The sequence below is a fragment of the Cervus canadensis genome, chromosome 5 (genome assembly GCF_019320065.1).
Source record: "Cervus canadensis isolate Bull #8, Minnesota chromosome 5, ASM1932006v1, whole genome shotgun sequence".
Lineage (NCBI taxonomy): Eukaryota > Metazoa > Chordata > Mammalia > Artiodactyla > Cervidae > Cervus > Cervus canadensis.
Genome location: NC_057390.1, coordinates 25,120,378 through 25,132,833, shown reverse-complemented (window position 1 = coordinate 25,132,833; position 12,456 = coordinate 25,120,378). Strand labels below are relative to the sequence as shown.

General features: G+C 39.3%; 1 protein-coding gene across 5 annotated transcripts in view; it reads left to right on the top strand.

Annotated features, from left to right (window-relative positions):
* The window catches only part of THADA (THADA armadillo repeat containing), a 326,765-nt gene that overhangs the window by 21,200 nt on the left and 293,109 nt on the right, over window positions 1–12,456 (top strand). For all 5 annotated transcript variants that reach the window (XM_043468439.1, XM_043468440.1, XM_043468436.1 and 2 more), the window contains 3 exons: window positions 1,100–1,255; window positions 2,131–2,253; window positions 7,117–7,240. In XM_043468439.1, coding sequence (XP_043324374.1) covers window positions 1,100–1,255; window positions 2,131–2,253; window positions 7,117–7,240 — 403 coding nt within the window. The remainder of the gene's footprint in view (window positions 1–1,099; window positions 1,256–2,130; window positions 2,254–7,116; window positions 7,241–12,456) is intronic.

The following is a 12,456-nucleotide window of genomic DNA, read 5'->3' as shown; positions in this document are numbered from 1 at the left end:
GCAGTAGATCCCTGATTCATTTATTCCTTTATTAATAGCAGTGCAATATGGAAGCCCCCAACATTATGCCCACACTGTTTTAAGGGCTCCATAAGAAGGATGTGAAGCGTGTAGACATTGCACTTGGGCTACTTAAAGTTTAGTTTAGGGAATAAGAAAACCTGCATAAGACAACTGGAGAGTCTTATAAAAGACAGCACAAGTATATCTTTACGCATAAGAACTTGGAAAGCTTAGAAGAAGAGACTCGTCTGAGTATAGGTGATGGTTGAGTAGGAAAGTGATAAATGTGATTCGAGGCAGGGAAGCCCTGGTGCCCACTCATACTGGAAGGACGCAAGTAAACCAGGACTGGAGGGTGACTAAGGACATTGTTTGGCAAGAATGGAATACTTTGTCCATTTTATGGATGCATCCGGTGCTAGGCTGAAGACTTCAGGTTCTATCCAGTTGGTAACCGGGAGCCAGAGTCACTGCACCTTTAGCCAGGAAAGTGGCATGAATGGAAACAGAGATGAATTTTCAGAGTGGGAGCAAAAAACCCAGTGAGAAGTTCATGGCAATAATAGGAGAGTGAAGTGATGTGGTCCTGGGGCAGAATGGTCACTGAGGAAAAGGAATGTAGTTAAGCATTACTGTGGAATAAGAATCTTTAAGATTTTTAACTTTTATAAATACTCAGTTTATACATTTAATGAAATAATTTTATAAGAAGTAACACAATCTTTGGGATTATAGGACCTTTCTGAAATGCATATATGTACACTGAGATTTATCTTTCTTTTCTTTTTGATACCTTGTGTAAATAATTAAACATGTCAAGTGGTTTAGGATTTGCTTATGTCTTTGGGGCTTCCATAGTGGCTCAGATGATAAAAAATCTGCCTGCAATGCAGGAGACCCAGGTTTGATCCCTGAGTCGGGAAGATCCCCTGGAGAAGGAAATAGCTACCCACTCCACTATTCTCACCTGAAAAAGTCCATGGGCAGAGGAGCCTGGCAGGCTAGAGTGCATAGGGTCTTATACAGTTGGACACAGCTGAGCAACTAACACTTACGTCATTGAAAAATGAACATCTTATTCTTTGGTGTATTTTAGGTACGGATCGATACGTTAGGCTTGCTTTGTGAAAGTAATCGAAGCACAGAAATCGTTTCCACAGAAGAAATGCAGTGGATCCAGTTCTTTATCACATACAATCTTAACAGTCAGTCTCCAGGAGTGCGACAACAGATTTGTTCTCTTCTTAAAAAGGTAAAATTTCTCTTCAGAAAGTGTAGGAAAGTGGTAAACTTTGCCCTGAAAATTATTTTTCAAAAGAGCCCAAATTTGGGGAGAGCATGGGAAGAAGGGTCAAGGAATTGGACTACCAGAGCTCTTCATGGCACTTCTGTGAATTGCTTGTTCTGTGATCCAATTGAGTTTACATTTGGGCTTAAGATCCAGAGTGAAAAAAGTCCATTCACTTTGGTGTAATAAATCAACCTTGAACTCTTTTTTTAAAAGGAAAAAAAATATCTAGCACTAGAGTTTTCAGTGTGTAAAGAAAAATACTTTAATTTTTTGGCCCTACCTCATGGCATTTGGGGTTTTTGTTCCCTAACCAGGGATCAAACCTGTGCCCCTTGCAGTGGAAGCATGGAGTCTTAACCATGGGACCACCGGGAAGTCCAGGGTGTAAGGTATTTTAAGAAAACCTTAGTAAGAAGAGGAAGGATGTCCTTGTATTTTTATCGTTTCTATAAGTGCCTTTAGCAATGGTCTTTATTGAATCATTCAGCTTAAATTAATCACCTGAAATGTTTCTGAGGTGAAGAGTTGGTAGAGGATAGAAGTGAGTAAACCTCATCATCTTTAGGTTCACGTTGACCTAAGGGAAATAGGAGAACTGTGGTTTAATGACTGTGTATTCTGATTTGCAGTAATGTTTGAGTTTTTGGTTTTAAAAATGTAAATGTTAATATTCTGTCAGAAAGAAACACTGTGGTAAATACTAAGAGTTTGAAAAGCAGTACTCCCCTTGCCTGAAGTTTTAGTCGGAAAAATTTAGAAAGTTCTTCCTTTGCCTTTCAAGCTGGTATTTCAGGTTAATGTGGCTCACATACACTTCATTTTTCTTTTTCTCAAAGTTGTTTTGTAGGATACAGGAAGGCTCTCAGGTACTTTATAAACTGGAGCAAAGTAAATCCAAACATGAAGCAGGAAATGAGTCAACCAGACAAGACCCTTCTGTTTCTTTACGGCAGTATAAGGTAGGTGATTTCCAGACATACAGATTTTTAAGACACCTGAAACAATTTTGCATCTACATTAAAGAGAAATAGCACTCGTGCTGAGTAGTATTTCTGTGCTTTTTTCCTTCAGGCTGGGTTTTACATATTCCTTCTGGTGCTTTGTTACTTCTCTTAAGATAGCCTGAGTTGTGGAACCAGTGCTGGACTTGAAGGCTTTTACAGAATAACATTAACGGGCTAACCTTGATATTTGACAACTTATGTGAGCCAGATAAATTTAGTACTTTTTGTAAAAGGTAATTGCAGCCCTGACTCCTCCACCCCCTCCCCAAGGAAGAGGACTGTTGTGTCTGGACCTGTTGCCCCTATCGTCCTAACATGAAAGTGGCTTGACGTTTGTGATTCCTGACCCACGGTCCGGTGACCGGGGTTCCTCTCTATCCTGTTCTGAAGTGGGCTTGAAGAATAGGACTGGATTTTAGGGCACTGGAGTTAATGTCCTGGGTGGAACCCCAGATATAGCAGCTGTAGTCTGGGCCAGGGTTCTGTTTGTGTCCATCAGAAGAGAATGAACTTTTCACTGGTTTCTTACTCCAGATCTGTCCTCTCAGAAGCAGATGCATATTTTCTCCTAAGACCCAGATAGAGGACAGAGCTCACCTGTTTTATTTCATTTAGGGAAACAGGTATAATAAATGGTAGAGTGGAACCATGACATACTCACTCATCTACTTAAGGTTGAACATTATCTAAAGAAGAATATTCCTATACAGAGGTTGAAATTAGCTTCGTCTTTGTAAAATCTGAACAACAAAAGTTAAGAAAGTCATAATGTGAACTTGATGGACATAAATTTACTTACAATTCTGTCACTGACCACTTGGCTTACCTTAATGAGTCTATAAGTGGGATGAATAATCTCTCTAAAAAGGTTGGTTTTGAGGATTAAACAGGAATGCTGTCTGTAAACTCTAAATCACTCTAAAAGACTCTGCTGGGCATCAGTAAAAGTAACTATGCTGACCTTTTACTGTGTGTGTGGAGCAGTTATTTTTTAGTCCTTCAGAAGCACATCTCTTTTGCTTCCTTTTTGCAAGGAATAAAATGACATTTGTGAAATGTCAATTAGGTACTTAGAAACACAAAACCAATTTTGTGGATGACATTCTGAATTTTTGTGTATGTGCAGTTTCTTAGTTTGTGCTTTTGAAAACCAGTCCTTCAGAGTCTTGACCTGAGTCAATCTCCTAGTTCTGACATTTTCTTCCGATGGTAGACTCTTGTGGCTTTTGAAGGTTGCAACTTTGGAGCTGTTTTATGATCATCATTAGAATAGTGGGTGTTGTGTGCAGTGTCTGGTAGACTCTGCTAATCAACAAACTAATTGCTGTGGGAGAAGAGGAGGCTATGAGTTGGAAAAGGTGTCTTCTAGTCTAGTGAAGAAGGTTATTTCATACCTAAATAATAGCTAGTGTACTTAAAAATACATTAGCTATAGCAGTGATCCCCCAACCTTTTGGGTACATAGTCCCTGTGTTTTTGGTACCAGGGACTGGTTTTGTGGAAGACAGTTTTTCTATGGATTGGGGTGGCAGTGGGTGATGGTTTCAGGGTAATTCAAGTGTGTTACATTTATTGTGCAGTTTATTATTATTACATTGTGATGTATAATGAAATAATTTACAGCTCACAACAATGCAGAATCAGTGGGAGCCCTGAGCTTGTTTTCCTGAGCTCAGGCAGTAACGTGAGCGACGGGAGGTGGCTGTAAATGCAGGTGAAGTTTCACTCGCTTGTCTGCTGCTCCACTCCTGCTGTGTAGCCCCGTTTCTAACAGGCCACAGACTGTTGCTGGTCTGTGACCCAGTGGTTGGGGATCTCTGAGCTAGGGTATTTTAAGGCATAAAATGCTTTATATCAGTGTTTTCATTTATTCTTTAATGATAAAACTGTGAGACAGAAATTATTATTGTCACTTACCCAGTGAGATAAGTGAAGCTAGGAAAAGTTGAATAAGCAAACTATCCAAGTTTCCTTAGCCCAGAAGTGGTAGAGCCGGACTCGAATCCAGATCTGCTCTGGACAACCAAATCAGAATAATTTTCCCCTTAGTACCAGCTTGAGTGAAGGCCTGGAGGTAAGGGAGTACAGAGAATTTGGGGAATGGTGGATTCACTAGTATGAGTGACACATAAGATACCTGAGGGACAGAGGAATTGAATAACGGTAGATGACTTGGAAAATCAAGTTGGGAATGAGTAGTAGAGAGTTCTGAACGCTAGGCCAAGGTATCTGGAAGCCTCGCCAGAAGCCTTTTCTAGTGGAAAAAGATTAGAGCATATATATTGAGGCCTTACTGTGTGTGAAGGACACTGGGTTCGGGACTAGGGACACAGAAGTCCATACACTGTCATTCCTGCCTCCATTGTGGTTACAGTCTGGTTGAGGGAAAGAACTATTTCTAAAAGTATAATTGACACTGCAATTAGGATAATTCCTAAAGGATGAACTTGTTGCTCTTGAATATACTACTCATTTATAATTAAAACTAGTTTTCTGCTAAGTCGCTTCAGTCGTGTCCGACTCTGTGCGACCCCATAGACGGCAGCCCACCAAGGCTCCCCCGTCCCTGGGATTCTCCAGGCAAGAACACTGGAGTGGGTTGCCATTTCCTTCTCCAGTGCATGAAAGTGAAAAGTGAAAGGGAAGTCACTCAGTCATGTCCGACTCTTAGTGACCCCGTGGACTGCAGCCTACCAGGCTCCTCCATCCATGGGATTTTCCAGGCAAGAATACTGGAGTGGGGTGCCATTGCCTTCTCCGTAAAACTAGTTTATTGGATTTCAAAGGAATAAAGTAGTTAGGGCCCACAGGATAAATCCCCAAGGTTGTTTATCCTTGACCGAAGAAATGAATGCAGGGATCCTGTCTAAAGACAGGGACTGGGGCTGCTTATATGCTGATGAGTTATATGTTGTTGGAGCATAGCAATATATGAGAGTCTTGAGGATAACAGCTTTTCTTTATAAGTTTTTTCTTTGACCTTATGTAGAAGTTATAATTATTTCTTTTAATTAGAGGAAGAATATTTTATCTTGGATGAAGTATTTCCCACATTACTTTTTTTTTAAATTGCATTGTTACTAAAAGTTTTCATTTTTGATCAGTTGTATAAACAGAAAGGCAGAGTAACAATCTCAAAGGGGCAGATAGAAGACAGTAAAATAGTTGGTTCTTTGTTTTGAATTGTGTCTTTATAGTCAGATGTCAAGTACTTAGGTATCACATTTATCAAGTAATATATATTGGATATTTCTTTGGTCATTTTAAAACTTTAAAAAGTATACATACCTTCGATGCTTGAATGCTTCTGGTGAAGAAAATCAGTATTCATACAGTTTTAACACAAGGCAGAATGGGTCATGTTTTCACCAAAAAAAATTTTTTTTCTTGTCTGGACTACAGTTAGAATTGTACTTTTTGTTGTTGTTTTTAACTTTAAAAAAATCAGGTATACTGATGTTTAGTTTCAGGTCTCTAGTACAGTGGTTCATTATTTGTATATATTGGGACATGATTACCACACTAAGTCTAGTTAACATTTTTCACCATACAAAATTATACAAAGTTTTTTTCTTAGCAGCTTCCAAATATATAATAGAGTATTATATATTGTAACTATAGTCACCATATTGTACATTACATCCCATGTAATTTTATAACTTGAAGCTTGTACTGTTTTTTCAGTGCCTCCCCCCCTCCACCCCTGGCATCTGTCAATCTGTTCTCTGTATTGCTTGGTTTTTTGTTTTGCTTTTCAAAATTAATTTATTTTATTCTATATACGGTGAGATCATTTGTCTTTTTCTGTCTGACTTATCTATCTGTTTATCCATCCATAGATACTTACGTTGTTTCTGTGTCATGGCTATTGTAAACAGTGCTGCAGTGAATGTGAGAGTGCACGTATCTTTTTAATGAGTGTTTCCATTTTCTTCTGTACTTCTTGTTGACTCTATAAAGGTAGGATTCATTGAAGTCATGAGCCCATGGTCAAGGGTGCCAATCTGAATTGTCCAGCAAAGTGAACATCTAGTATTGCTTTGAAAACCTTTTTTTCTCTAAAGCAGAAAAAAAAAAATTCACCCTTTAGAATGATACTAATGGTACTTTCAAGATAACCTGTTGTTCAGTCAGTTCAGTCGCTCAGTCGTGTCCGACTCTTTGCGACCCCATGAATCGCAGCACGCCAGGCCTCCCGGTCCATCACCAACTCCCGGAGTTTACTCAAACTCATGTCCATTGAGTCGGTGATGCCATCCAACCGTCTCATCCTCTGTTGTCCCCTTCTTCTCCCGCCTTTAGTCTTTCCCAGCATCAGGGTCTCTTCAAATGAGTCAGCTCTTCGCATCAGGTGGCCAAAGTATTGGAGTTTCAGCTTCAGCATCAGTCCTTCCAATGAACATTCAGGACTGATCCCCTTTTGGATGGACTGGTTGGATCTCCTTGCAGTCCAAGGGACTCTCGAGAGTCTTCTCCAACACCACAGTTCAAAAGCATCAATTCTTTGGCACTCAGCTTTCTTCCTAGTCCAACTCTCACATCCATACATGACCACTGGAAAAACCATAGCCTTGACCAGATGGACCTTTGTTGGCAAAGTAATGTCTCTGCTTTTTAATATGCTGTCTAGGTTGGTCATAGCTTTCCTTCCAAGGAGTTAAGAGTCTTTTAATTTCATGGCTGTAGTCACCATCTGCAGTGATTTTGGAGCCCAGAAAAATAAAGTCAGCCACTGTTTGCACTATTTCCCCACCTACTGTGAGTTAGCACAATTATGTTTACAAATGTTTTTTTTTGTTGTTTTTCTTTTTTTTTTAGAATTTCATGTCATCCATTTGCAATAGTCTTTTTGAAGCATTGTTTCCTGGCTCTTCCTACCCAACTAGATTTTCAGCTTTAACCATTTTAGGCTCAATTGCTGAAGTTTTTCCTGTGCCAGAAGGTAAGTTTTCAGTCATGTTTGGGGAAAGTGTTTTCTTGCAAAGCATACTTTGTCAACATTTTGGTTTATTTGAAGTTTCAGGTTTGTTGTCTTTTGTTTAGATTCTTATGGGAGGTATTAGTCTGTTTAAGAGGCATCCCTGGTGGCTCAGTGGTAAAGATTCTGCCTGCCAATGCAGGAGACACAGATTTGATCCCTGTGTTGAAAAGATCCCCTGGAGAAGGAACCTGCTGTAATATTCTTGCCTGGGAAATCCCATGGACAGAGGAGCCTGTTGGGTTACAGTCCACGGGGTCGCAAAAGGATCAGACACAACTTAGCAACTAAACAACAAGTCTCATTATATAATTCTTATTTGGAGATAATTCAGTTTGCCAGTAAAGGGCATATGGGAGAGAAACTTTTTAGATTGTTATTTGTAGACCTGAAACTGCAGTTTTCATGGATTATGCTTATTATGAGAAGAGTTGCTAACGTCATCCCACTAATTTATGTGTTGCTGTTTTAGGATAGTGCCCAATCTGTTCTCTTAAGTTTAAGCAATTAAAATAATAATAGTTTCTTTTATGTATAACATTCCTCAGTGAGTCTCTGTGGTTAAAATGTGGTTCCCCTTATATGCTATCTGTTTCATTCATCTCAATCTGGTTTCGAAAAGTCAATATAAGGATGTCATTTCCACGCATTCTGGTTTAATTGTACCCTTTGTTTCTCCTTCTGTGAAGTACTCAAGAAGATGAATATTTAATTTCCCTATTTGAGTTGTTTCATTTTCATTTTGACCAGAAATGATTCTTTTTATCCCCATAAGTGAGTGTATATGTGTTTTAATGATGATTTCTTCTTTGTGCTCAGTCTTCCTTGACTGCAGACAAACAGGAAAATGTCTTGCTCTTTTGGAGAGAATGGCCAAAGGACCAGACACTATAGATGGATTTTTTTTTCTGTTCAAAAGTTTTAGGCAAAGTGTAATTATTTGGCAGAGAGACAGGTCTTTGCTGTTAATATAGCTTGCTTCATTTGAAGAAAACCCATTTCTTGCAAGTTTTTGTTTTGAAAAAGTTGGAATTAACAGCAAAGTTTCAAGAATAGTTCAGCCATGTACTCTCTACTTAGATTAATAAGTTGCTCTTTTGTTAAATTTGCTTTACCTCACTGTTCTTTAAATTTTCTATCTATCACACAGTGATCAAATTCCAGAATTAATGTTGATATGATGCTGTTATCTAATATACAGTTCTTATTCAGACTGTACCAGTGGTCCTAAAAAGTGACTTTTTATAGGAAATTTTTTTCCCTCCATAATCCAGGAACTACTCCAAAATCACACAGTACAATTCATTGTTGTGCTCTTTCAGTTTGGAAATGTCCTTATTTCATGACATTAACATTTTGAAAGAATGTATTTTGGTTTGGGCTGTTTTATTGTTTTCTTATGACTTGATTCAGGTTGTGTATTTTTGGCAGGGAAATGCATAGGTGATGTAGTGTGTTTCTCAAGGCCTGATAACAGGAGATGCATGATGTTGGTTTGTCCCATTATTCATGATGATAAATTTTATCACTTGATTAAGCTAAGTGTAGTAAACTGTAAACTGAAAAATGACCTCCAAAAGAGACCCACACCAAATCCTTAGAATTCATGAGAATCTGAACCTTACTTAGAAAAGGGATTTTTGTAGATACGATTAAAGATCTTAAATTGAGATAATCTTGGATTATCTGGATGGGCTTTAATGCCATTGCAAGTGGTATTGTAAGAGAGAGGCAGAGGGAAACGTGACAAAAAGAAAAGGTGTCCTGTGACAGTGGAGGTAGAGATTGGTGTGCTGAGGCTGTAAGCTGGGGGATGCTGGCAGCCACCAGAACTGGAAGAGACAAGGAATAAATTCTCCCTTAGAGCCTTGAGAGTGATCACGGCCCTACAGACACCTTGATTTCAGACTTCTGGCTTCCAGAACTGTGAGAAAATAGATTTCTGTGGCTTTAAGCCACCAAGGTCATGGTGATTTGTTACGACGTCCACAGTAAATAAAGTCAGGAGTACCCATCAGTTCATGGAATTTCAGTGGTGCTACAACTGAATTTAGAAATGAAGTTTTACCTGAGAATGATTGATTATCCATTTACCAAAAAGTTTTCTGTACATCTACTGTATTTATAGTTATACCTAGGTGTATGGGAAATTTTCTTGAAGAGATCTTTAGTCTGTCCCATTCTGTTGTTTTCCTCTATTTCTTTGCATTGATCGCTGAGTAAGGCTTTCTTATCTCTCCTGGCTATTCTTTGGAACTCTGCATTCAAATGGGAATATCTTTCCTTTTCTCCTTTGCTTTTTGCTTCTCTTCTTTTCACAGCTATTTGTAAGGCCTCTTCAGACAACCATTTGCCTTTTTGCATTTCTTTTCCGTGGGGATGGTCTTGATCCCTGTCTCCTGTACAATGTCACGAACCTCAGTCCATAGTTCATCAGGCTCTCTGTCTATCAGATCTAGTCCCTTAAATCTATTTCTCACTTCCACTGTATAGTCATAAGGGATTTGATTTAGGTCATGCAAAAATGGGCTCAGTAAAGGACAGAAATGGTATGGACCTAACAGAAGCAGAAGATATTAAGAAGAGGTGGCAAGAATACACAGAGGAACTGTACAAAAAAGACCTTCATGACCCAGATAATCACAATGGTGTGATCACTCACCTAGAGCCAGACATCCTGGAATGTGAAGTCAAGTGGGCCTTAGGAAGCATCACTACGAACAAAGCTAGTGGATGTGATGGAATTCCAGTTGAGCTATTTCAAATCCTGAAAGATGATGCTGTGAAAGTGCTGCACTCAATATGCCAGCAAATTTGGAAAACTCAACAGTGGCCACAGGACTGGAAAATGTCTGTTTTCATTCCAGTCCCTAAGAAAGGCAATCCCAAAGAATGCTCAAACTACCGCACAGTTGCACTCATCTCACACGCTGGTAAAGTAATGCGCAAAATTCTCCAAGCCAGGCTTCAGCAGTACATGAACCGAGAACTTCCAGATGTTCAACTGGTTTTAGAAAAGGCAGAGGAACCAGAGATCAAATTGCCAATATCCGCTGGATCATCGAAAAAGCAAGAGAGTTCCAGAAAAACATCTATTTCTGCTTTGTTGACTACGCCAAAACCTTTGACTGTGTGGATTACAATAAACTGTGGAAAATTCTGAAGGAGATGGGAATACCAGACCACCTGACCTGCCTCTTGAGAAACCTGTATGCAGGTCAGGAAGCAATAGTTAGAACTGGACATGGAACAACAGACTGGTTCCAAATCGGGGAAGGAGTACATCAAGGCTATATATTGTCACCTTGCTTATTTAACTTATATGCAGAGTACATCATGAGAAACGCTGGGCTGGAAGAAGCACAAGCTGGAATTAAAGAGATTGCTGGGGAAATATCAATAACCTCAGATATGCAGATGACACCACCTTATGGCAAAAAGTGAAGATGAACTAAAAAGCCTCTTGATGAAAGTGAAAGAGGAGAGTGAACAAGTTGACTTAAAGCTCAACATTCAGAAAACTAAGATCATGGCATCCTTAGTATAATGTAAAAAAAAAAAAAGATCATGGCATCTGGTCTCAGCACTTCATGGGAAATAGATGGGGAAACAGTGGAAACAGTGGCAGACTTTTTATTTTCTGGGGCTCCAAAATCACTGCAGATGATGACTGCAGCCATGAAATTAAAAGACGCTTGCTTACTCCTTGGAAGGAAAGTTATGACCAACCTAGACAGCATATAAAAAGCAGAGACATTACTTTGCCAACAAGGTCCGTCTGGTCAAGACTATGGTTTTTCCAGTGGTCATGTATGGATGTGAGAGTTGGACTGTGAAGAAAGCTGAGTGCCGAAAAATTGATGCTTTTGAACTGTGGTGTTGGAGAAGACTCTTGAGAGTCCCTTGGACTGCAAGGAGATCCAACCAGTGCCTCCTGAAGATCAGTCCTGGGTGTTCATTGGAAGGACTGATGCTGAAGCTGAAACTCCAATACTTTGGCCACCTGATGCGAAGAGTTGACTCATTGGAAAAGACCCTGATGCTGGGAGGGATTGGGGGCAGGAGGAGAAGGGGCTGACAGAGGATGAGATGGCTGGATGGCATCACCAACTCGATGGGCATGAGTTTGAGTAAACTCTGGGAGTTGGTGATGGACAGGGAGGCCTGGCGTGCTGCGATTCATGAGGTCACAGAGTCAGACACGACTGAGCGACTGAACTGAACTGAACTGTATGGTAAATATCTAGGCTGAATTTATACTGCTAATTTTTCAATTGAGAGAATAGTTTAACATATTCAAATATACTTTAAAATTGAAAAACCTGTGTCATCTTCATAATGAATGAGTCACATATAGTTAAGACAGTGACTGATAGCACAGTAATGGTGTTAAACAGCTGAGAGGTAATGCCAATAGAGCAAACAGTACTGTACCCACTAACTCTAAAGGAGGCTAAAGAAACACGACTGGGGGCTTCCCTGCTGGTCCAGGGGTTAAGAGTTCACCGTCCAGTGTAATGGACAAGGGTTTGATCCCCAGTTGGGAAACTAAGTTCCCACATGCCCAAGGGCAGCTAAGGTTGTATACTGCAACAAAGATCCAACATAGCCAAATAAATATTTTCAAAAAAGAAAGGAAAGAAACATGACTAAAAAATACAGGATGGGAAATGTAAATTCATTCTTCATCTTTATCTCAAAAATATTAATGTAGGTTTTTGTATCATTTTGTAAAAAGATTATGATTTGATATTAGTTAAAATGGTTTTTGCCTTTCCTCAGTATGTCCTAGTTCAAGAAGAATAAGTCACATGCACCCTTCTCATTTGAAATAAAATGTCACTGTATTGTGGTGAAAAACTGGATTCCACAATTAGATTAAAAGTGTTTGTTCAACAAATATTTATTTAGTGCCAAGGATATGCAGTGTACAAAACAGAGTTCTTCCCATTTTTGATGTTTGACTTCAGTGAATGTAGACAGACAGTAATTCAATGAATAATACATAGAATTTCAGATGGAGATAAGTAGTAGGAAAAAAATGTTTCAAGAAGAGAAGGGCAGGGAAATAGTATCTGGGAGGTTGGGAGTAATAGCTATTTCATACAGTGGTGTCAGAGAAGGCTTCCAATTTGAGCAGAGCTGTTAAACACTCAGTGAATCAAAGAAGAGATCATGAG